The sequence below is a fragment of the Muntiacus reevesi genome, chromosome 13 (genome assembly GCF_963930625.1).
Source record: "Muntiacus reevesi chromosome 13, mMunRee1.1, whole genome shotgun sequence".
Classification (NCBI taxonomy): Eukaryota; Metazoa; Chordata; class Mammalia; order Artiodactyla; family Cervidae; genus Muntiacus; species Muntiacus reevesi.
The window spans coordinates 10311469-10335605 of record NC_089261.1 but is presented as its reverse complement, the minus strand read 5'-3'; the positions used below and the strand labels follow the sequence as shown (position 1 = coordinate 10335605).

General features: G+C 45.2%; 1 protein-coding gene and 1 non-coding gene across 2 annotated transcripts; both read left to right on the top strand.

Moving 5' to 3' along the window:
- The first annotated feature begins 5257 nt into the window (after positions 1-5257).
- On the top strand, positions 5258-23936 carry C13H12orf76 (chromosome 13 C12orf76 homolog). The gene is made up of 3 exons (XM_065903787.1): positions 5258-5261; positions 18412-18621; positions 22680-23936. Exons 1-3 carry the CDS (start codon positions 5258-5260, stop codon positions 22763-22765), a joined length of 300 nt encoding a protein of 99 aa, XP_065759859.1. The 3' UTR covers positions 22766-23936.
- Positions 7890-7962, top strand: TRNAG-CCC (transfer RNA glycine (anticodon CCC)). The gene has a single exon. It is a non-coding gene; the product is annotated as a tRNA-Gly (tRNA).
- Positions 23937-24137: the final 201 nt, after the last annotated feature.

Sequence of the window (24137 nt, the reverse complement as noted above, 5' to 3'; positions counted from 1 at the left end):
GAATCTGCCTACCAATACAAGAGACTCAGGATTGGTCCCTGGGTCAGGAAGATTCCCTGGAGGAGGGCATAGCAACCCACTCCAATATTCTTGCCTGGAGAATCCCACGTATAGAGGAGCCTCGCTACATAGTCCAGTTTAGTTCAGTCGCTCAGCCATGTCCAACTCTTTGCGACCCCATGGACTGCAGCACGCTATATAGTCCATGAGGTCACAAAAGAGTTGGACACCACCACCACTGAGCAACAGAGAACATGCTCAGCACAGGCAAACCTGAGGACAGGGCGTGGAGGTGCTGCCGCGAGACCTGAACGTGCAGACGGAGAGTGTCTGCCAGCATCTGGAGCACACACAGGGGACTCTCTCCAGGTTCAACTGTTTGTGAGGGAGTCGTGTCTCACCAGACGGCCTGTCTTGTAAATCAACACCGAAACCCAACCCCAGAATGCTAGCACTCAATTCCCGAGAGATGCCAACCAAAGGTTTTGAGGTTTGGCACTGGCCAAATCAGGAAACAGCAGGTCTTGGTGGGGGTGGGGGAGGGGGAGAGATAAGCTTGCAATACCAAAGCGAGAAAACAATCGAGGTACCCAAAGCAAGAGACATGAGAGCTCTTATTCTTTTATTTAAAAAAAAAATTTTTTTTTTAATTTTCTTGGCTGTGCAGCATGGCATGTGGGATCTTAGTTCTCTGACCAGGGATCGAACCTGTACCCCTTGCATTGGAAGTCAGAGTCAACCACTGAACTGTAGGGGAGTCCTAGTGAGCTCTTAAGTCATGAAATCATAAAAAGGACACACATTTCCTTTTTCTCTCCCATTTCACACCCTTCCTCCTCTGTCTCTAAAGCAACAGGTATAGCCCAGCCGCTCCCAGGATCCTTCTCCTCTTGAATTCTACCTGGGCGGTTCCCTACCTGGGGAGTCTTCGTCCTCGCTGCTTGAGTCGTATCTTCGGTCAACAATCCAATCTTTAGAGACACAAACATGAGCAACAGACTTAACAGAGTAGCTCACTGCTTTCTTCTACTCCAGTTGGGGCCATCACTCTTTCCTCTGAGGTCCCGGAACCCCCTGGGGCTCCCTGGAGCCAGAGCCCTCCGCCCAGATGTCGATCACAGTTGCAAATCCTCAAATGAGATAGGGGATCCCCCTTTAATTTCTTACTTCCCCATTTCCACCAGATCCTTCTGACTCTAGCCTCCAAAGGGATAAGCCTTAAATTCCAACTCTTATGGACACATTCAGACTCGGTCTGTTCACTCATCCTCTCTCAGATTCCTCCAGAACTGAGAGGGACATGTGGGTTTCCCCTGGGGCTCCTGCAGAATAAAAGGAACTCTGTCCCTGAGCCCCAGAGATGAGGGAGGTTTAATGCTGAGACCTCCTGTAATCCAACGGTTTGGGGAAGGGGAAGGAGCAGGAATGAAGCATCCTTGGGGGAAATATCCATTTAGTACTAAAATATCTGAGGGAGCAAGGGCTAGGGTTACTGCATCTCGAGTCCAGCGAGCATCCTACACAAAAAGGCCCAGGAACATAACTGATGCCAAATGCATAGAAGTCGAGCTTCTCCCAGGCAGTAGGGGTGTGGGAGAAAGTGCATAGGCTCTGGATGGAAGAGTCTGCATGGCCTCACTCAGCTCCGCACCCACAGTCTGTGTGACTCTCCATAATTCATCCACCTTCCCTAACCTCTGTTTTCTCTCATGAGAAATTAGGACAGGGATGACTTCTTTTCATTTATCATCTTGTCAAATTGAATATAAAGGGTTGGATGGAGGAGAAAATTATTAACAAAAGTTGTCATTGACCCAATCACAGTGCTTCTTGGAGCCCTGTGGACATTTGCCAGGCTGGTGGTGAGATTTTTCCACTGAGCTTACTGAGGTCTAACTGCCATACAATTAACTGCACACATTTTAAGTGTATGATTTGATACATTTCAAATGCATTTAATCATATGAAACAGTAGCAGTGGGATCTTTTTCATTTAGAACTTGACACTAGGGATTTCCCTGGTGGTCCAGTGGCTAAGCCTCCGAGTTCCCAGTGTAGGGGTCTGGGGTTTGATCCTTAGTCAGGGAACTAGATCCCATGTGCTGCAACTAAGACCTGGTGCAGTCAAATAGATAAATAAAAATATTTTAAAAAAAAGAAGAAGTTGACACTGGCAGTTGTGTTGTGGGAAGCAACATCAACCTAGGGAAGCACACACACACAGACACACATATGGGGTCACCACTTAAAGGCAATCTAAATTTTAAAAATTAAAAAAATTGAACACCCAATGCAGCCAAAAATAAATAAATAAAATTTAAGGGCAATGAAACTGCTTGTTGAAAAATAGCCATGGGGGCGTCCCTGGTGAATCAGGGCTAAAGGATCTACCTACCCACCCAGAAGACATGGGTTGGATCCCTGATCCAGGAAGATCGCACCTGCCTCAGAGCAACCAGGCCCTCGAGCCACAACTACCGAGGCTGTGCTCTAGAGCCCGGGAGCCGAAACTTACTGAGCCCACGTGCCACAACTACTGAAGCCCGAGAACCTTAGAGCCCGTGTCCACAACAAGAGAAGCCACCGCCACGAGAAGCCTGCACACAGTGACCAGAGAGTAGCCCCTGCTCGATGCAACTAGAGAAAGCCCAGGTGCAGCAATGAAGACCCAGTGAGCCATAAATAAATAAGTATTTAGAAAAGAAAAACGGCCATGGTTCTTTCCCTGAGAAGTCAGCTTCTCTCATCCCATCCTCAGTCCCTGTTCCCAGCAGGAATTCAGAATCAGGGAGTCTCTCCAGATGAAAGCCTGCAAACAGAGCCCACCTGTCTCATTATCTGCATTCTCCCCTCCCCCCACCCCCCACAAAGCAAATGAGTAATTCCAGGGTACGTACCATTTCCAGTTACTCCTGAGGTCACCTGCAATGACAGAAGAGAAAACACTATGGGTATCAGATCATGCTGTGTACTGTCGATGTGGGTCTTTGATCCCATGGGGGACTTTAGAAAAGCAGATGGGAAAACGGTCCAGTCAAAGGTCCCAAAAGATAGTGTAGAAGACAGCACTGGTGAAAAAGGGACAAGCTTTTCCTGCACCATGGATCTTTCAAGTCCGTACTGGTCCACCCATCACGAAATTCTTACTCCCCTGAGGAAACATTTCTGACGGGGGAAGGTCCGTGCGAGATCTCTAAACCCATGTTGCTTGTGTGAATGGCCTAGAGCAGCCTGGTGGCTCAGACGATAAAGAATCTGCCCACAGTGCAGAAGACCCGGGTTCCATCCCTGAGTTGGGAAGATCCCCTGGAAAAAGAGAATGGCCACCCACTCCAGTATTCTTGTCTGGAGAATTCCACGGACAGAGGAGCCTGGTGGGCTACAGTCCACGGGTCGCAAAAGAGTCAGACACGACTGACTGACTAACATCTTCCTTTTCTTTTCTGGAATCACGGGTCGTAGGTGACAGACTCAACGCTCCCCGTTAAGGAAACTGTAAACCCCACCTCTAATGTACATGCTCGGATTTTCCTATGTGAATTCAAATGAATTAGAAATGAAAAAGAAACCAAAAAAGCAGCACTCTTCTCTCAGACAAAGATGGGTGAACTTGGACTTCCCTGGTGGTCCAGGGGTAAAGAATCCACCTGGCAACACAGGGGACGCGGGTTTGCTCCCGATCTGGGAGGATCCCACATGCCCAGGAGCAATGAAGCCCGAGTGCCACAGCTACTGAACCTGTGCGCCCTAGAGCCTGTGTTCTGCAACAAGAGAAGCCGCTGCCATGGGGAGCCTGCACACCGCAGTGAAGAGCAGCCCCTGCTCGCCGCAACTAGAGAAAGCCTGTGCGCAGCAACCAAGACCTAGTGCAGCCAAATTTTAAATTTATTAATTAAAAGATGGATGAGCTTACCTTGGTGTTAGACGGGCTCTCTTCCTCTGCCCTGTCCATGGGCAACTCCTCCACCAGGCCCTCGGGGGGAGCTGCAAGGACACAGAGCGACTGTCAGTCCTTGGTGACGCTGCCCAGGAATCACTCAGAGAGGTCTGCTCGATGTGGACCCCGGGTGAGAGTCTATGGCAGCGATCGGTTAACAAGCAAGCACTGGGAATTAGGGGCCGCCCTCCTTGGTGGGCGAAGAAAGGCAAAGGAGAGGAACAGGAAAGAAATGAGAAGCAGGGTGTTCATGCTAACAACAAAGCCAAATCCTGGGTTCTTATCTATCACTGTTCTGGGGGAGGAAGCTCACATGAGCTACAGAGCTTGTGGTCATAATATTATTAAATACGCTAAAATATCTCCCTGATTTTTTTTTTCTAAAAAACAAGTCTTAACAATTTTTAAAATTTTTATTTATTTTTTGGCTGCATTGGGTCTTTATTACTGCATAAGGGCTTTCTCTCTAGTTGTGGCGAGCAGGGGCTATTCTCTAATTTTGGTGTGAAGGCTTCTCATTGCAGTGGCTTCTCTTGTTGCAGAACACAGACTGTAGGCACACAGACTCAGCAGTTGCGGCTTGAGGGCTCTAGACCTCAGGTTAAGTCGTTGTGGAGAACAGGTTTAGTTGCCCCATGGCATGTGGGACCTTCCCAGATCAGGGATGGAACCCGTGTCCCCTGCAGTGACAGGTGGATTCTTTACCACTAAGTCACCAGGGAAGCTCTCTCCCTGATCTTTTTTTTTTTTCCTCCCTGATTTTTATATGGTTGGGGCCAGAGGCTGAGGAGCGACCCTAGCACTGGTAGATATTAACCTGCATTGTCGACACGGAGTCTCGGGCTCTGTGGACTGACCAGGAACATGTGGCTTCTGATGGGCATTCGCGCTCACGTCAGTGCCAGAGTCAGCTTAAATGCACCTATAGCTGCCCCGGCTTCCCTGGTGGCTAAGACGGTAAAGAATCTGCCCACAGTGTGGGAGACCTGGGTTCGTTCGATCCCTGGGTTGGCAAGATCCCTGGAGAAGGGAATGGCAAAACACTCCAGTATTCTTGCCTGAAGAATTCTGTGGACAGAGGAACCTGGCAGGCTACAGTTCATGGGGTAAGCTCGCAAAGAGTCAGACTGAGTGACTCTACTTTCACTTTCATAGCTGCCCTGGGTTCTGGGGCCACCGAGGCCCCTTCTGATAATGGGCAGTGTCTGCGGCCTCTGCAGGCACCGATGCGCAGACCATCTTGCCCGAAGACGGATGACCCCATGGTTGAGTGATAAGTGAAAGTCAGTGGGTTAGCTCTTCACATAGGAGCTCCTGAGCATGGGTCAGTCATCTCTGCGCCTGTTTCTCTCTCTGAGAAGTGGGGATAGTGGGTCATTGCCCAGGCACAGTGGGGAGGGTTGAACGAGATAATGTACATAAAGTATTCAGGGCTGATGGCAATTTTGGGGAAATGTGACTCTGGCAATTGTGATGTGTAAGTGGGACGTATCTAGGGGGGAAACGTATTTTTTAAAAATTTATTTATTTGGCTGCTCTGGGTCTTAGTTGCGGCATACCAGGGATCAAACCTGGGTTCACTGCATTGGGAGCACGCAGTCTTAGCCACTGGATTACCAGGGAAGTCCCGGGAAACTTGTATTTTTAACTGTACACATTGCCCACACATTCACAATTACTTCACACAGATCCTCCCCACACACACACTTCTAAAGCCCCGTGTACACAGACCCACACGCCCTCAAGAGAACACAGCTATTCCCAGGGGGTGCAGACCTAGGCCATAGTTCTTTACTTGGGGATTCGGTCCTTACCCCATGCCCCCAGTCCTCATCCCCAGCAGGAAACTGGAAACAGGGTAACTTTCCAGACCTAAGACCAACAAGAAAGCCCCACCTTCCTTTTCCTCATTGAGTGAGTAATTTTAAAACACATACCCTTTTCATTGGTTCTTGAGACCACCTGCAGATACAAATAGAAAAGAAGATACCATGAGGGTAAGATAAGGTTTCTTTTTTTAGGAGTTTGAATTTTCTTTCCTCACCTACACACATCTTTTGTTCTCTTGGTGAATCTAGAAAACCAAATGGGAAACAGCAGTTGACTCAAGGGCACCCAAAAGCAAAAGGGGCCAAACTTACTCACACCAAAAGGCACCGACTGGCTTTTCCTAGAGGACGTGTTCCTAAAGTCCTTTTGGTTGGCAATCACAAAAGTCTTGTCCAAGGAGGACAAATGCCTCCTGTTGGAAATGCTTGCTACAGCAGGACAGATGCTGCCTTTTTTTTTTTTTCAGGAAGACGGAAATGTTTATTATTCATTAATCCTTTGATTGCAACTACCATAATTTTTTAGGTTTAACTTGGTAGCAAACTTGATTAATAACACTTCCAGGAGTTCACAATTTCAAGGCTAAGGTTCCAATTAAGGTAATATGGTTATCAATTTAATATAAATGAAGCTTTTTTAAAAGGGTGAAAGCAGTCTGCCTCTTATAGGAAAATATAAATGATCCAGACTTTAGTCCTAGTAACGTAAGTACACTTTAGCGCTACAACAGTTAAAGAGAAAGATCTTAACTAAAGATCAGAAAGGAGCACCGCTACCTTCTTCTACAACGTGTGTGTTTTGGCCACAGCATGCTAGCTGAGTAAGGCAGTGTGCCGTGAGCTGCGCTGCAGAAATGCTGCCATTTTTGAATGCCCTCTTTTTCTTTGATCTTATTGATACGTATTTGACTGCATCAGGTCTTAGTTGCAGCTCTCAGGATCTTCTGTCGCAGTGCGCTGGACTCTAGTTGTAGCACACAGGCTTAGATGCTCTGCGGCGTGTAGGATCTTAGTTCCCCAATCAGGGATTGAACCTGCAGCCCCTGCATTGAAAGGCAGATTCGTAACCACAGGACTACCAGGGAAGTCCCTTGAATACCTCTTTGAATCAGGTGTCAGTTGCTAAGAGATCTGTGAGGGGCATTCTCCCCATCACAGAAACTGTGTAAACCATCAATAATCTTCACTGTCAGATTTTCACGGGTGAGTTCAATTGAACACGAAATAAACGCACAAAGCAACATATCCATCTCAGACAAAGACAAGCGACCTTACCTTGGCATTAGATAGGGTTTCTTCCTCTGCTCTGTCATGAGGGAGCTCCTCCAAAGGGTCCTCAGGGGAGTCTGGCAGGCGGGGGTGGGGGGGACACAGAGTGACTGTCAGTCATTGGTGGTGTTGCTCAGGAATTACTTGGGGAGGTTTTGCTGCCTTGGGCAAGGAGATAGGCTGCATGGATGTGGTGGGTGAAACAAGCATGACTCAGCTGCTGCCGGGCCAACTGCCTTGGTGGACAAGGGAAGGCAAAGGAGAGGAGCAGAAAAGAAGTGAGACAGAGCCCTTGGCTTTCAGCTGAAGGCAACCTATATCATTGTGAGATGTTCAATCTACAAATGGTACTAAACTCCATGTTATGATTCAATGACCGAGTTCCATCACTCATCCTGCCCATTTTGAAGTCCAGCTAAATTGCTATTTTTATTTTTTTGATGTGGACTGCTTTTAAAGTCTGTTTGAAAATTTGTTACAATATTGCTTTTGTTTTTCGTTTTGTTTTTATTTGGCTGCTAGGCATGTGGGCTCTTAGCTCCTAGAGCAGGGATAGAACTCACGCCTCCTGCACTGGAAGGCGAAGTCTCAACCTCTGGACTCCTAGGTAAGTGCCCACTGCTCTACTTTTAACATCTGCCAAAACCACCCCAGCCTCCATGAATTCACATAGGCTGCTACCACATTGATATCTGTTGTTTAGAATTTTGCAGGTGATTGCAAGCACACTTTTACTGAGGGACTGGATTGAATTCTAGACAAAATAATCATTTGACTAATATTTCATCATAAATATAATCAATTATAGAAGTTTTGAAAATACTGATATCCTACTATTTAACCACTACTGGACTTCCCTGGTGGTCCAGTGGATAAGACTCTGTGCTCCCAATGCAGGGGGTCCAGGTTCGATCCCTGGTCAGGGAACTAGATCCCACATGCTGCAACTAAGAGCTGGCACAGTCAAATGAAAAACAAAACAACTCCTCCCCCCAAATACCTGTCCTAAATACTAACATCCATTAATTAAAAAAAAAATAAACTCGACTGCACTGTTTCACGAAGAGACCTACTTCTGCTAATATTCAGCCATCAGCTAATATTCAAACATTAATATTTTGACTATTGTTGACATTGTTGACTATTACATGTAAACAAATCTGAGTTGTAAATACATCTTTACTTTTCTGGTCATGGCACAAATAACTTGGCAAATTTAAATTTTCATACATGAAAAAAAAGAATATGGCTTAATATTTTTATAGTTTTCTCTTATACACAGTATACTAAATAAACTTCTATCATTATTCTGCAGTCTATTTAAAGACTGAATTTCCAAAGTACCTTCAATTGACTGGTTTGTAGGGTGCACCTTGGGGTGTGGCAGGATGCCCACTTTTCTGACCCACTGCTGGGAGTGAGTTGCATATCTTCTTAACTGAGGATCAAGTTTCCTTTTTGTCTCCATCAGACCAGATCCTAGGAAATGCATTCATAACAAAGAGAGCTGTTGACATCTTGCTGGCAGAAGAGCACAGGAAAGTCAGTGATAACTTATTCACAGTTTAAACCTTTGATCCCCTTATCTGACCAGCTGCCTAGCAGAGCCTCCTGAATCAAAGTTGGGCTTTAAGAAGATCTTTCAGTTTGGGGTGCACTTATAACACTCAAGGGAGAGATTATGTGGGTAAATACCTTTAATTTTTTCTTTTGTCCTCACCATGTGGCATGTGGGATCTTAGTCCCCTGACCAGGGATTGAACCCACGCCCCTACATTGAAAGCACAGAGTCTTAAGCACTGGACCGCCATGGAAGTCCACCAGATACCTTTATTTAGATGTGGCAATATAGCAAGGCAGGAAAATATAAACTGAGAGCATGGGCACTGGTTCAAATCCCTCTAGAAGCAGCATGAACCTAGGAAGATGATGGACTGACCTCTCCCCGTGGTTCTCTGCACTGTTCTTACATAGAGCCTATAGGATCATGGAATGAGACTTAAAATGGTTAAATACAAGGAAAGATTAAGAAAGAGTACTTCAGAAGTCCTCTTTAAGTGCTTGGTCAATAAATGTCCAGAAGAAAAAGCTAGAAACTGGGTAGGCTTGCCTCCAGAGAGAGGACTTGGATGGCTATAGGACAGGGAAGGGTGGATGCTTACTTTTCACCCTGTACATGGGAAGGGTGCTTTTGAGGCTCATGGGGAATATATCTAAATGTTTCCCTTGACTCCCCATGTCAGCCTTGTGGCGGGGACAGTGCAGGGGCTGTAGCCCACGTGGTGGTGGTGTTATTTAGTCGTTAAGTTGTGTCCGACTCTTTGTGACTCCATGGGCTGTAGCCCCCCAGTTCTTTCTGTCTATGGGATTTCCCAGGCAAGCGTACTGGTGTGGCTTGCTAGTTCACAGAACTGAAATTTAGAGATTTTAAGTGCCTCGTCCAGAGTCACATGATGCATGATGGAACTGAGACAGGAATGTAGTTGGTTCCTTGAGGATGGAGATAACTGAATCTCTAAGACTTCCCAGTGATGCCTTATTTGTGAACCAAGGGCTCCTCTCCCCCTCTTTTTCAAAATATCCTGCCCCAGGGTTTCTGTGGGGAGAGAGCTGATACCCCGGAGGAGGTTTTGAGCCAAAAGAATGGCTCAAACCCTGACCCAGCCCCCAACCTCTCGGATTTAATCCTTGACCCCAAACATGATAGATTTCTCCAAAGGAAGCCCCTCGGAAGGACCAGGGGAAGTATAACCAGGTGTTCATCCTCCCCCAGCATCTTCACACCGTCAGCTGTCTCACGCTGAGCCTTCCTGATGACCAGGTGACCACCCTGCGTGACCAGCGGTCTGTTTGACCCCTAAGCTGGCTCAGAACTTAGGACATTCCAAACCAACTGTCACATGATGGCTCTGCCAAGATTTAACTTCCCTTCAACGGACCAGCCTTGGATGAGCAAGGAGTTCATACAAATTTAACTGGGAAAGTAGCCATCTAGGCTGGGGAAGGAAATAGCCACCCAAGTCCAAGAAACCCAGAGAGTCCCAAACAGGATAAACCCAAGGCGAAACACCCCAAGACACATATTAATCAAATTAACAAAGATCAAACACAAAGAACAAATACTAAAAGCAGCAAGGGAGAAACAACAAATAACACACAAAGGGATTCCTATAAGGATAACAGCTGATCTATCAATAGAAACCCTCCAGGCCAGAAGGGAATGGCAGGACATACTGAAAGTAATGAAAGAGAATAACCTACAACCTAGATTACTGTACCCAGCAAGGATCTCATTCAGATATGAAGGAGAATTCAAAAGCTTTACAGACAAGCAAAAGCTGAGAGAATTCAGCACCACCAAACCAGCTCTTCAACAAATGCTAAAGGATCTTCTCTAGACAGGAAATGCAGAAAGGTTGTATAAACGTGAACCCAAAACAACAAAGTAAATGACAACGGGACCACACCTATCAATAATTACCTTAAATGTAAATGGGTTGAATGCCCCAACCAAAAGACAAAGATTGGCTGAATGGATACAAAAACAAGACCCCTATATATGCTGTCTACAAGAGACCCACCTCAAAACAAGGGACACATACAGACTCAAAGTGAAGGGCTGGAAAAAAATATTTCACGCAAACGGAGACCAAAAGAAAGCAGGAGTCGCAATACTCATATCAGATAAAATAGACTTTCAAATAAAGGATGTGAAAAGAGACAAAGAAGGTCACTACATAATGATCAAAGGATCAATCCAAGAAGAAGATATAACAATTATAAATATATATGCACCCAACATAGGAGCACCGCAATATGTACGGCAAACACTAACGAGTATGAAAGAGGAAATTAATAGTAACACAATAATAGTGGGAGACTTTAATACCCCACTCACAACCATGGATAGATCAACTAAACAGAAAATCAACAAGGAAACACAAACCTTAAATGATACAATGGACCAGCTAGACCTAATTGATATCTATAGGACATTTCACCCCAAAACAATCAACTTCACCTTTTTCTCAAGTGCACACGGAACCTTCTCCAGAATAGATCACATCCTGGGCCATAAATCTGGTCTTGGAAAATTCAAAAAAATTGAAATCATTCCAGTCATCTTTTCTGACCACAGTGCAGTAAGATTAGATCTCAATTACAGGAAAAAAATTGTTAAAAATTCCAACATATGGAGGCTAAATAACACGCTTCTGAATAACCAACAAATCATAGAAGAAATCAAAAAAGAAATCAAAGTATGTATAGAAATAAATGAAAATGAAAACACAACAACCCAAAACCTATGGGACACTGTAAAAGCAGTGCTAAGGGGAAGGTTCATAGCATTACAGGCACACATCAAGAAACAAGAAAAAAGCCAAATAAATAACCTAACTCTACACCTAAAACAATTAGAGAAGGAAGAAATGAAGAACCCCAGGGTTAGCAGAAGGAAAGAAATCTTAAAAATTAGGGCAGAAATACACTGGGAATTTAATGAATTAAGTCTGTGACCCTCAATGTCTTACTGACTTAAAAAAATTTTTTTTAATTTACTCACTTATTTCTGGCCATGCTGGGTCTCCCTTGCTGCATGGGCTTTTCTCTGGTTGTGGAGAGCAGGGGTACCCTCTAGTTGTGGTGAGGGGGCTCCTCATTGCAGTGGCTTCTCTTCTTGTGGAACACAGGCTCTAGGGCAGGCTGGCTTCAGTAGTTGTGACATGTGGGCTCTAGAGCACAGGCCCAGTACTTGTGGTGAATGGGCTTAGTTGCTCCAAGGCACGTGGGGTCCTCCCAGATCAGGGATCGAACCCCTGTCTCCTGCATTGACAGGTGGATTATTTGCTACTGAGCCGCCAGGGAAGCCTCTCACTGACTACTGAGGTGAGCCGCTGTCTGGGCAGCCTGGGCTGGGGAGGGACTGAGGAAGGGCCCTGGCCTGCACTGGCTCTGAAGGCTCACCAGGATCCAGGCCCTGCAGGTTTCTCCTCCATCCCCAGACCCTGTAGAAGCAGAGGGCAGACTCCCGTCTCCTCCTCCGAGAGGGACCTCTCCAGAGGCCCACCCTAGAAACTCCACCCCGGGACTATCCCTGAGGATGACCCAGGCCCTTCTAACTTCTGTCACCAAATGTTTATTTCACTAACCCCAATGGCTTTGTCCCTTCTCTCCAATCATCAAGTAAGTAAGCGTAAGCATGCATGCTCAGTCGTACCCGACTCTGCAACCCCATGGACTGTAGCCTACCAGTCTCCTCTGTCCATGGGACTCTCCAGGCAAGAATACTGGTGTGGGTTTGCATTTCCTTCTCCAGGGGATCTTCCTGACCCAGAGATCAAACTGGTGTCTCCTGTGTGTCCTGCATTGGCAGGTGGATTCTTTACCGCTGCACCACCACTCTCCAAGGCATCCTCCAAACAGCCAGTGATCCTGATGGAAATCCTGCCACCAAATCCCACTTTCTTTTTAAAAATCTCTGAATCTATGGGACTTCCCTGGCCATCCACTGGTTAAAACTCTGCACTCCCAGTTTCAGAGGGCAATGTTTCGATCCATGGTGAGGCCAGATTCAGCAGCCAAAAAGTGAAAAACAAACAGCCCAAACTCTGAATCCAGACTGCCAATGATTTGCATTGGGTTTTGGCATCACCATCCAGAAGAGTTTGGCCTGTGATTGCCCTTTTCCTATAATGTCTATTGTGAAGTTGTTATCAAAACTGATAAAAACAGGGTGGGTGTGGTCCCCCTAAATCTGTTCTCTTGAGGAATGTGTTGAAGATTGGCATTATTTCTGTCTTAAATACTTGTAAGGATTCAAGGGGGAAACACCAGGGCCAGAAGTTCGCTTTGTGAGAAAAATATTTTTGGTATTTGTTTTTCATCTGATGACTGCTTTACATATTATAGAGTACATAGATATTAAGTATACAACTTGATGGTCTCTTGTATATATAAATGTGTATATGAAAAGTGAAAGTGAACATCTCAGTCGCGTCTGATTCTTTGTGATCCCATGGACTTTATAGTCCATGGAGTTCCCTAGGCTAGAACACTGGAGTGGTAGCCTCTCCTTTCTCTAGAGAATCTTCCCAACCTAGGGGTTGAACCCAGGTCTCCCGAATGGCAGGTGGATTCTTTACCAGCTGAGCCACAAAGGAAGCCCAAGAATATTGGAGTGAGTAGCCTATCTCTTCTCCAGTGGATCTTCCTGACCCAGGAATTGAACCAGGGTCTCCTGCATTGCAGACGGATTCTTTACCAACTGAGCTATCATGGAAGCCCCAACGTGTGTATGGCCAACATCCAAATCAATATACAGAACTTCTGAAAGACATAGACAGGATGGTTTTTACCATTTTCCAGTCAGTAACCCCCCAGTAGGAACCCAACATTCTGACTATGATCACCGTATTTTAGATTTCTCTGCTTTTGATATCAAATAAATGGAAACACAAGTCTGAACTCCTTTGTGTTTGGCTGAATATTATGTCTGAATAGTATTTGAATTCATTGAGGTTGTTATGAGAAGCAAGAGTTTATTTTGAATTGCTGGCTCAGTATATAACATGGTATGAATAAGCACAATTAGTTTACCTCCTCTGTGTTTTATGTACTATAACCCATGTCATTTCCCTCGGCGGTTACTCAGAACGATTCTGCAATGAATGATTTTGAACAGGCCTCCAGGTGAACATAAGCATGTCTCCTTTATGTATCTAAGGGAGAGAAGTTAGTCCAAAGATAAAAATAAAAACATATTGTATGAGTCCACTTACATGAAATGCCCAGATTAGGCAAGTCTGTAGACACGGAACATAGACTAGTGGTGTACTGGAGGTAGGGGGAGAGGAGAAGGTTTGTATCCTGTTGATTGAAAGTAAGTGCTTAGAAAGTGTTTGGAACCAAGGTTCCAAATGGTTTACTAGTTGTAGGAGTTAGTTCCTGAGTCTTAACAACAAACTTTTAAAGATCACTTATGCAAAAGAGAAGGTTCTTTTATACAGACCACCCTCACCCCAAAAGGGACATTGTTCTGTGAAGTAGAATTGTGACTAGCGTCATCAAACAAACAAAAAAAAAGAGGTGATTTTCAAAGTGCTTAAAGTAGATGTACTCAAACTGATGGAGAGTAAAATTTGCCAAGTTGATGGTTTTAAATTAGAATGTGGATGAAGCTAAATTTCACCCTGTCCCAGGACACAGGAGCATAAACATGTTTCTGTTTGAGAAAAATGAAAAATGCAAACTTGATTAACAACAAAAAGGGGCAGATGGTACAGAAGACAGCTGCTTCCCTGCAGTAAATGTAGGTGAAAATATACATTTGCAACTGTACTTTAAATATAATATATAACTTTCTTGGAAGCCAGTCTCTTATCATTATCTGGCACTCCATGTTTTTTTTAACCTCATTGAGTGGCATGTGGGATCTTAGTTTCCTGGCCAGGGATTGCACCTGGGTCCCCTACATTGGGAGCACAGAATCTTAACTATTGGACCACCAGGAAAGTCCCTTGACACTCGACTTCTGCTGGGGCTTTTTGAAAATGTAATCCCAAGTGCCCAAGTAAGAAAAAAAAATGGTCTAAAAGAATGTGAAGGTCATGTGTGGATTTCCTGTTTCAGGTCAACATGTGAAGAAATGAATTAAGGACAGGAGAGGGTGGAGGTGAGAGTAAAGCTGGCTGGGTCCTACTTCAGCTGAAAGGACAGGTCAACAATTGAGACAGACAGACCCTTTGCTAAAAATAGTTGGATATTTCTTATTCAACTCAGGTTTCTGCAGGTCTACCACGTAGGGATCCTTTGGGGTGAAAATCACAACCACCTGACTCAACAAATAAACTAAAGAAAAGAATTAAAGGAAGGAAGACCTCCTTGGTAGTCCAGGGATTAAGATTGTGTTTCCAAAGGGTGTTTCCATGTGCGTTTGATCCCTGGTCATGGAACTAAGATTCCATGGTGTAACCAGAAAATAAAAATGTTTTGAAAAAGAAAGAAATTTATCAGCTTAAGTGACTGCAAAGTCTAGCCTAGGTGTTTGGAGCTAGATGCTAATGTCATCCGACTTCATTTCCATCTCTGCAGTCGTCGCAAACCTCCTTTCTTCTGTGTTGGTTTTGTCAACTGAAAAAAAAATATCCACACCTAAAAGTTGAAAGCTATGTTTCTTCAGAAGGAATTTTTAGGACTTGAAGTCCTGGAGACAGCATCTCAAGTAACCCTGAGAGAACTGCTCTGAGGAGGTGAGGGAAGGAGTCAGGTTATATAGAAGTTTTACAACAAAGGGCAGGTAGTCCGAACATCAGGGGATTATTATTAATTAAAGAAAACTAGATATCCCAAGTTAAGTTATTCTGTGTTTTTCTATGTATGGAAAGATGGAAGAGTCTGGGATCACTGAAATCATTCCTTTCATATGCATGTCAGCTATCCTGGGCCAGTATTCTGTGTTTTTCACAGAACCTCTGGCTCCCTGGAGGTTCACCATGGGGAGTGGCTGCAGCCCAATAGCTGTCAGATCTCAGATATTCTTCTCCCTCCCCCAGTGCCCTTAGGGCTCATGAATTCACGCTGGAGGGCTGCAGTCACTCATGACTGTGACATCCTTGTTTACTGATATGGCAGGAAATATTCCATTTCTCAGTTTCATCTTCTCAGCAAATAGTAAAAGATTCCGAACTATACCTGAGTCAAGGTGTAGTTCTGCCATTTACTCTGTGCAGCACTGGGCCAAACACTTAACTAAGCTGCTTCCTCATTTATTCAGCCAACATTCCTAGAACATAATGTGCTACCCTTCCAGACTCTGGGACAACAGTGAGCAATGACAAATCTCTGCCCCTTACAGACCTTACATCCTAGGAGGGTGGCAGGTACTCAAAGCCAACTAAAAATTGTCACTTGCCTTCTGTGTTTACATGGATGAATTCATGAGCCACTGCAGTCAGTGACTTTCAACACACCCTGAAAGGAGTTCAGGGCAGAGATCAGGAATGAGGCACTTTGTGCTCTGGAAAAACTTCAGATAGTTAAGTATTTCTTAGGATATTTTATGAGCCCCAAATCCTTGAACCTTCTTAAATCTAGAAAAGCACTAAAATCATTAATAGAGACACCAGCTCCTTCTGACTAGTAGTAAACCTCTGCCAAAATGTGTGCCTGACCACACGGATCCCTCTTTCTTAAAGTCTTATAACTGAGCTGGACTCTGTGGGGCCTTCCCAGGACAGGCCTTCCCCATATCCTCTGCTTTAGCTCCTAAGGCTTTGACTGTGTGGATCACAATAAACTGTGGAAAATTCTGAAAGAGATGGGAATACCAGACCACCTGACCTGCCTCTTGATAAACCTGTATGCAGGTCAAGAAGCAACAGTTAGAACTGGACATCGAACAACAGACTGGTTCCAAATAAGAAAAGGAGTACATCAAGACTGTATATTGTCATCCTTCTTTTTTAACTAATATGCAGAGTACATCATGAGAAATGCTGGGCTGGAGGAAGCACAAGCTGGAATCAAGATTGCAGGGAGAAATATCAGTAACCTCAGATATGCAGATGACACCACCCTTATGGCAGAAAGTGAAGAAGAACTGAAGAGCCTCTTGATGAAAGTGAAAGAGGAGAGTGAAAAAATTGGCTTAAAGCTCAACATTCAGAAAACTAAGATCAGGCATCCAGTCCCATCACTTCATGGCAAATAGATGGGAAAACAGTGGAAACAGTGGCTGACTATTTTTTTGGGCTCCAAAATCACTGCAGATGGTGACTGCAGTCATGAAATTAGAAGACGCTTACTCCTTGGAAGGAAAGTTATGACCAATCTAGACAGCATATTAAAAAACAGAGACATTACTTTGTCAACAAAGGTCTGTCTAGTCAAGGCTATGGTTTTTCCAATAGTCAAGTATGGATGTGAGAGTTGGACTATAAAGAAAGCTGAGCACTGAAGAATTGATGCCTTTGAACTGTGGTGTTGGAGAAGACTCCTGAGAGTCCAACCAGTCCATCCTAAAGGAAATCAGTCCTGGGTGTTCATTGGAAGGACTGATGTTGAAGCTGAAACTCCAATATTTTGGCCACCTGAAGAGAAGAGCTGACCCATTTGAAAAGACCCTGATGTAGGGAAAGACTGAAGGCAGGAGGAGAAGGGGATGACAGAGGATCAGATGATTGGATGGCATCACCGACTCATTGGACATGAGTTTGGGTAAACTCCAGGAGTTGGTGATGGCGTGCTGAGGTTCATGGGGTCGCAAAGAGTCGGACACGACTGAGCGACTGAACTGAACTCAAAGTACTTAGATAATAGTATTTGATGCACACTTATGGAATTGCACACATTTGTTTGGCGGATGTGAAAACCCCCCACCAAATGGAAAACGTTAACTTCTTGATGACCATGAGCACATAGCCCCATGCCTCCTGGAGACTAAGGACTGATAAAGTTAACCCCTGTAACACTACCCCTGTTCCCTCACTATCAGCCAATCAGAGAACTGTGCATGAGCTGATCACAGACCCTGAGACGTCCCCTCTCCCCGCCTCCACCTCCAGCTGGCTTTTAAAAATGCTTTACTGAACCCCTTGGGGGTAGGGAGGGGCTTTTGGGGGTATAAGATATATGTCTCCTTAAATAGCCCTGCAGTAAACCTTTCTCTGCTCCAAACTCTGACGTTTTGGTTTGTTTGGCCTCACTGTGCCCTTGGGCACACGAACTTGGACTAACAATCACATTTACACCGACTTGCCCCCTACCACTTCAGAGTGGTTCTTCAGAGTTATCTAAGAGGCTGTCTCCTGAGCTGTAGTCCTTACTTTGCCCCCAAATAAAACTTAACTCACAACTGTAACATTGTGCACTTTTTTAGTCAAAATAACAAAATGTAGATTAAATGTATAGGGTAAACGGGAAGGGGTTATGAGGGGATGAGAGAGGTTAAAGAGTAGGGAGAATATATACAGAAGCAGTGGGAAGGTTAGCATTTTAGAAAACCGTGTCCAGGTAAAAACTCCCTGAGAAGGTGGCATTTGTAAAATAGGAATAGTGTCTTTTCTTTTTTAGGCCTGTGGTGAAGATTTAGTAGGAAAATACATGGATTCGTAAAACACCTTCCAGAGGTCCTAAATGGACCTAAGAAACCTCTATGCAAGGGGGCCAACCTGGAACTCAAAGGAAGGGGGAACGTTGGTCAGGACGGAACTGTGTTGGAAGTGGACATTGCCTGGACGGAACGGCGATTCCCCTGAAAATTGGGCCGGGTGGAAACGTTGATCTTGGAGGAACGTGGATCCCCGAGGAACCGTACTGAGGGCTGAACTCTGGCGGGGGACGTACAGTTACCCTGGCAACCACGCTCTCCCGGTACAGTAGAAGGTGGTACGCGGGAGGAGACGGGACGGGGCTTCCGGCGGAAGTGGCTAGCCTTCCACCTACTGTCAGGGAAGATGCTGCGTTCAGTGTGGCAGTGGCTTTGCGTTGGACTGTGCAGCCTCCTGCTGGGACAGGCGGAGGCCCCGACCCCCGTGGAGCCTCCAGAGCGGAGCCGGCCGTATGCAGTGCTGCGTGAGCAGAACCTGGGTGAGTAGCCGCGGGCCGGCGGTCGGGTCTGCGCTTTCGTCGCTCCGGGCAGCCGGAGCCTGGCACGCGCGGTTTGGACGTGGGGGCAGTGTGAGGGCAGCGGGTGCTGGTGCAAGCCGTCTCCGAAGGCCTGGGGCTCAGCGGAAGGTTTGGTCCACTGTGGGCTTGATAGGTGCGGGTTGCATGAATGCCCTGGCCACACTCTGGGTCCCCTCCTCTGTGACTTGTTGGGCTCGAGCTAGGCAATACGGCGCATAATATACCCCACCCCTTCTGCTTTTCTAACGGGACTAGTAGTCACAGTCATAATGATAATTGACATTAGTCGAGCATTTCCTATGTACTGTGTTGTATTAGGCACGTTATATATATGATTTTATTTGAGCCTCACAGTAACTTAACGAGAAAGCTACGGTTTTTCAGCGCTCTGTAAGATAAGGAAAGTGACATTCAAAGAGGTGAAGCTCTTTGCCCAGGGTTACACAGCCAGCTAGGTGGATGGACTTCCCTGGCAGTCCAGTGGTTGAAACTCTGTCCTTCCACTGCAAAGGGCTCGAGTTCCAAAAATATTTATAAATTTTATAAATAAAGGAAGTGGTGGCGGCCAGTAGGAGAACCTTAGTTTTCTGGGGCTTGAAACATCCTTTTGGGAGGATGTCATCAATATGCACACTCACATATATACATATAAGAGTACATGGCTTTGGAAGGGGCCCTGGAGCTCAAAGCTTGGCAAACTTTAAAAAGTCTTTTGCGCTGAACTTCATTGGTAGGTCTGTATATCTCCAACGCTGCCACGTGGTACTGTTTCTGGATTACCTTGACTCTCCATGAGTCCATTGTCATGTATCAACAACTTACTTTGTACTCAAGTATTTTGTACTTGCTCCATGGTTTCCATACATCTTGCTTAATACTTTAGAACAGGATTTCTCATCCTGGGTGCTGCTGACTTGTTGGACCAGACGATTCTGTTTGAGGGGCAAGGGCAATGGGGGTCATGGACATACTATTTTGAGCACACACTCTGAGCAGTCTGAGATATTTAGCAGCATCCCCAGCCTTTACCAACTAGATGCCAGGAGGACACCCCACTCCCAGTTCAGAGAATCAAAATGTCTCCTGACACTTGTCAGATGTTCACTGAAGGCAAAATCCCCATGGTTGAGAATCCACAGCTGTTCTGTAGAACAGTACTATCAAAGGTGCGGTGGCAGAGCCCTGTGAAGTCTGCCGACTGTTTATTATCTGCAGAGATGTCTTAGAGCACTTGAGATTATTTAGAAATTTAGCAGTGTGACATTGTTGCAACATCAAGCAACACAAAACCACTTCTAGGTCTCTAAATGGGAATGCTTTCTAGGTCATGGGAGCTGCTAGTTAGTCAGTCATGCACAGTAGGGCTAGGTAGTGGCACTGGGACAGACAAGCTACAGAAACTGTTCCTTTACCACAGATTGTTTGAGAAATACTCCCCTGGACAGTTCTATGCAGTGGGAATTTTTATCTCTGTTTTTACAGAAGAGGAAACAGAGAGATTGTGTAACTTCTGTCAAGTCACATAGCCTGTAAGTGTAGATGGGAACCCAGACAGTCTAAACCCCAAACCATGTGTTCTTGACCGCTCTGCCGTGTTGCTTGTTTTGGTGATAATAACGGCTTTCATTTATCATGTGCTTATTATCTGTCTGGCACTGTGTTAAGTGCTTTGCATATAAAATATGAAAAAAGGTTTGAGATCTAAAATGCGATTTATTTGAGTAAGACAAATTGATACAATTGACAGTAAAAAAAAAAGTCATGATGCGGAGGTACTTTTAAATTTTCTAGTGTTTTGGTTGGTTGACAAACACACACACAGAAGTATTCCAAATAAGAGTTGGAACTGTCAGGAATATTGTAGAAAAAACATTCACATTCAGTGGAAATGGACCAGATGTCCTTTGAGAGCCTTCCAAGGCTAAGATTTTAGAATTCTTTTAGAATATGTTGGCCACTTTTAATATTATATTTAAAACAATAGATTCCATGTGACAGTGTTAACTCAAGCTAAAAAACAAACAAACAAAGAGCAGTATTAGAATAGTTCCAAAACAGTGCAAAAACATTTCACTTGAAAGTCGCTGTTTAAATGACAGTCATCTTTAGGCCTCGGGAGACTCACTCTTGTGAGATGGGTTTCATTTGCCCCATGTTACAGGGTAGAAAAGGGGAAGTGACCATAAAGAAGGCCCTAAGTAGCCTTAAGGGCTTCCCAGGTGGCTCAGTGGTAAAGAATCCACCTGCCAATGCAAGAGACGTGGGTTCGATCCCTGGGTCGGGAAGATCCCCTTGGGATGGAAATGCCAACCCTCCCCAGTATTCTTCCCTGGGAAATACCATGGAAAGGTGAACCTGGCGGGCTACAGTCCATGGTGGTACAGAAGAGTCAGACACAGCTTAGTGACTAAACAATGCCACCACCAAGCGGTATTAAAGTTCTCCCAGGTCCTGGGAAATGAAGAGTGGCAGGTTTATCCAGGCCCAAAAGGTTAGCTATCCCAACAGATTATTGTGTACCTGACAACTTGGGGTTTAAGCTCTTCTTTTTTCTTTTTTTTAAAGAAGACTTAACATTCTCCAATTCTAGTCCCCTGCGTTCCTGCTGGGAGGTTTGGTTTTGTTTAGAACCTTTCCAAAAACGGGGTCGGGGGTGGGGAGAGTGGGGAATTGGTTTAAATGGAATAAGACAACTTTAGGTTCAATTATAGACAGAGCCTTAGAAACTCATGGAATTCAGAACTTTGAAAAGAGGGCAGGTGTTTAGGTAATGAGGGCTGTTTTGAGATAGGTTTTGTTTAACAGAGACCCTTAAACTTCCCTCTGGCCTCTTGCAGTTTTGACCCACTGTCTTTGTCACCTTCTTCATCCTCCTCCCTCCCTCTCCAGTGAAAGGTGATCTCTCTATATGGCCAGTTTTTAAATAATAACTCGGTTCAGTGAGTGTGTGGGTGGGGTAGATAAGATACCCTCAAATTACTCATTTAAATAAAACTTCAGTTAAATCTTGTTGATTTTTTCAGAGGAACAGTAACCAGTCTGGAGAACAAGCATGGTTAGGTCCCAGGTAGAACCCAGGTTACTTAACAACACATACACATACATTTACTTGTTAAGGTAACTTCATTTTGAGCTCCCCCCAAGGTTTCTGGGATAGACACACAAAGAGGGCTACACATCACTTCTGGCAGGTTGCTAGTTAGGTTAAATCCTGCATCCTTATATCTAATCTTGCACTGGGAGGGTAACAACAGTAGGTTCTATTTCTCACCTAAGCAACTTAGAAATTTGTGATGTGAAATTCACTCTCAGAAACATAATAGATTTATGAAGTTGTTTCATTGCTTCTTTGACCAGAAAGCCCTTGCTTGTCAAGACGCCCCAAGAGACTGAAACATGTTATTCTTATTGAATCTCCAATCTTTATGAATGGCTTTAAAAACATAGTTGAGCTCCCTGCTTCTGTTCTTGTCCCCCTATAATGGGATGGTTCTCCATGCAGCAGTCAGAGGGATCTTTTTTCTAACTAAATCAGATCATGTCCCTCTTTGGCATAATCCTCTCTTTAAGCTTCCTGGTCTACAAGGCCCTGCGTGAGCTGGCTCCACGCTTCCTCCCTGGCTTCATTTCCAACCTTTCTTCCTTCACTCCTTTCTCCCAGCCACTTTGGCCTCCTTCCTGTTCCTTGGCTTTCTGGCTTGTTCTGGCCTAAGGGGCTTTCATTTGCCAATCCTGCAGATCTTCACACCTCTTCCATTAAGGCCCCAGCTTGTGTGTTCCCTCCTCACCGGCTTCCTCCACCAGCCCTCCCCCATCACCCTCACATTCCCATTTTCCTCGCAGCACTTAAAGCTACATTCTCTCCCCATATGCACGGAGACAGCACCAGCTCTGTTGTGGCTGGTTCTCCCACACCTGGCACGGTGCCTGGTCCTGAGTGGCATTGGGCACATCGCTGTCAGTGGACAACTTGGAGAACTTGAGCTGCCCTTGGGTGGTAACCTGTTTTCCTTTTGCAGTGTTGATGGGAACCATCTTCAGCATCCTGCTGGTGACCGTGATCCTCATGGCATTCTGCGTCTACAAGCCCATTAGGCGCCGGTGACAGCTGAGCAAGTCCTTCCATGAGCATCTGGTAACGGAATAAGTTGTACTGCACGAGGGTCAGTGGAGAAGCTGGAATCGGAACTTTACTGCTTGGAAGTGATCTTTGGTCTGGACAGTTGGTAAATTCTGAACACTTTAGAAAAAATATCTAGCCATTGTCTTATCCTGACACTGGAAGGCAAGCATTGGGCCACTGAGTCCGCTTCTCAATGTTTCTTCTTGTATCTGGCTCTGCTTGTTAAAAGTAAGACCTGAAGCTCCAGGGTTCAGCGTAAAGATGGAGTGCTCAGGAGAAAGAAAACGTAACTTTGCAAGTGGTGAAAAAACCACCCTGGATAGGAAAAGTCGCTGATGTTTGAAACTGTTACGAGAAGGGAGACTTGACCTGTAGACATTCCCTACTTAAGAATCATTTGGTCAGAATGGGATAAGAATGACAAATGTTATTAATTATCCTGAGTTGGCCTTGATGCCCTGTTCGCAAAGCAGTGTCCGCTGTGGGGAACGTAGGCGGTACCCCCCCCCACCTCATTCCTCTTGCTGCATGGAGTTCTGTGCTCAGATGCCTCCATTGAAGTCGGGGTCACCAGGTAGGCCTGTGACCACGGGCACCCTTGGGCTGGGAGGCTCTGGGGGTGGCTGGGCGCATAGCAGTTGGCCCATCTCAAACTCGCTGACTTCCTTGTCCTGCACTTAAGCCTTCCCAGCCTGTGGCCTGGAAGTCAGGGCAGCTTTTCTGACTCTCAGCAGGCGCTCTTTTCTGCCCTGGGTGGGGAGGGTGCAGGGGCGCAGCAGATGTGCTTGTTCACTGTCAAGGCCAAGGGGCGAGTAGGTGTGTGTCTACACAATTTAATTTCCACTTTGAAAATGCTGCTATTCATTTGCACTGTTGGTGAACTGGAACATCCCCCCCGTGGAAGTGATACTTTCATTCTTAACAGTATTTATTTTAAGGGTGCTAGGCTTATCTGTGTTACTAAATTAAAATGCTTATCTTGTTTTGTGCTCCATCTAGCACAGCACTGATTTTTTTTTTTTAAACAACCTGAACTAAATGTGAAATAACTGAAGTGGGATACTGTAACTGACTTAACAATTTTGTGTGTAACCCTAGCACTGAGCCGCTGACATGTTCACTGTTCCGTGCTTCTGAGCAAAATGTCAATTAAAACGAAAGTAAAATCTTACGTGTTTTATCCTAGTCATTATTTCACAAGCATTTAAAATGCAGGGGTGTGTGTCTGTGTGTGTTGGAATCTGATTTAATCTCTTAAGGAGGCACTGTGAAGTGGAGCTCTAAGCTATTCAGAAAACTGAGCCCTAAGTAATCTCTCAGCCTGGGTCAGGGCCCAGAAGACCTGGATTCTTGT

Coding starts and splice junctions, on each gene's coding strand:
- C13H12orf76 (XM_065903787.1), top strand. Junction 18,622..22,679: donor GCTGCGTGAGCAGAACCTGG/GTGAGTAGCCGC, acceptor TTCCTTTTGCAG/TGTTGATGGGAACCATCTTC.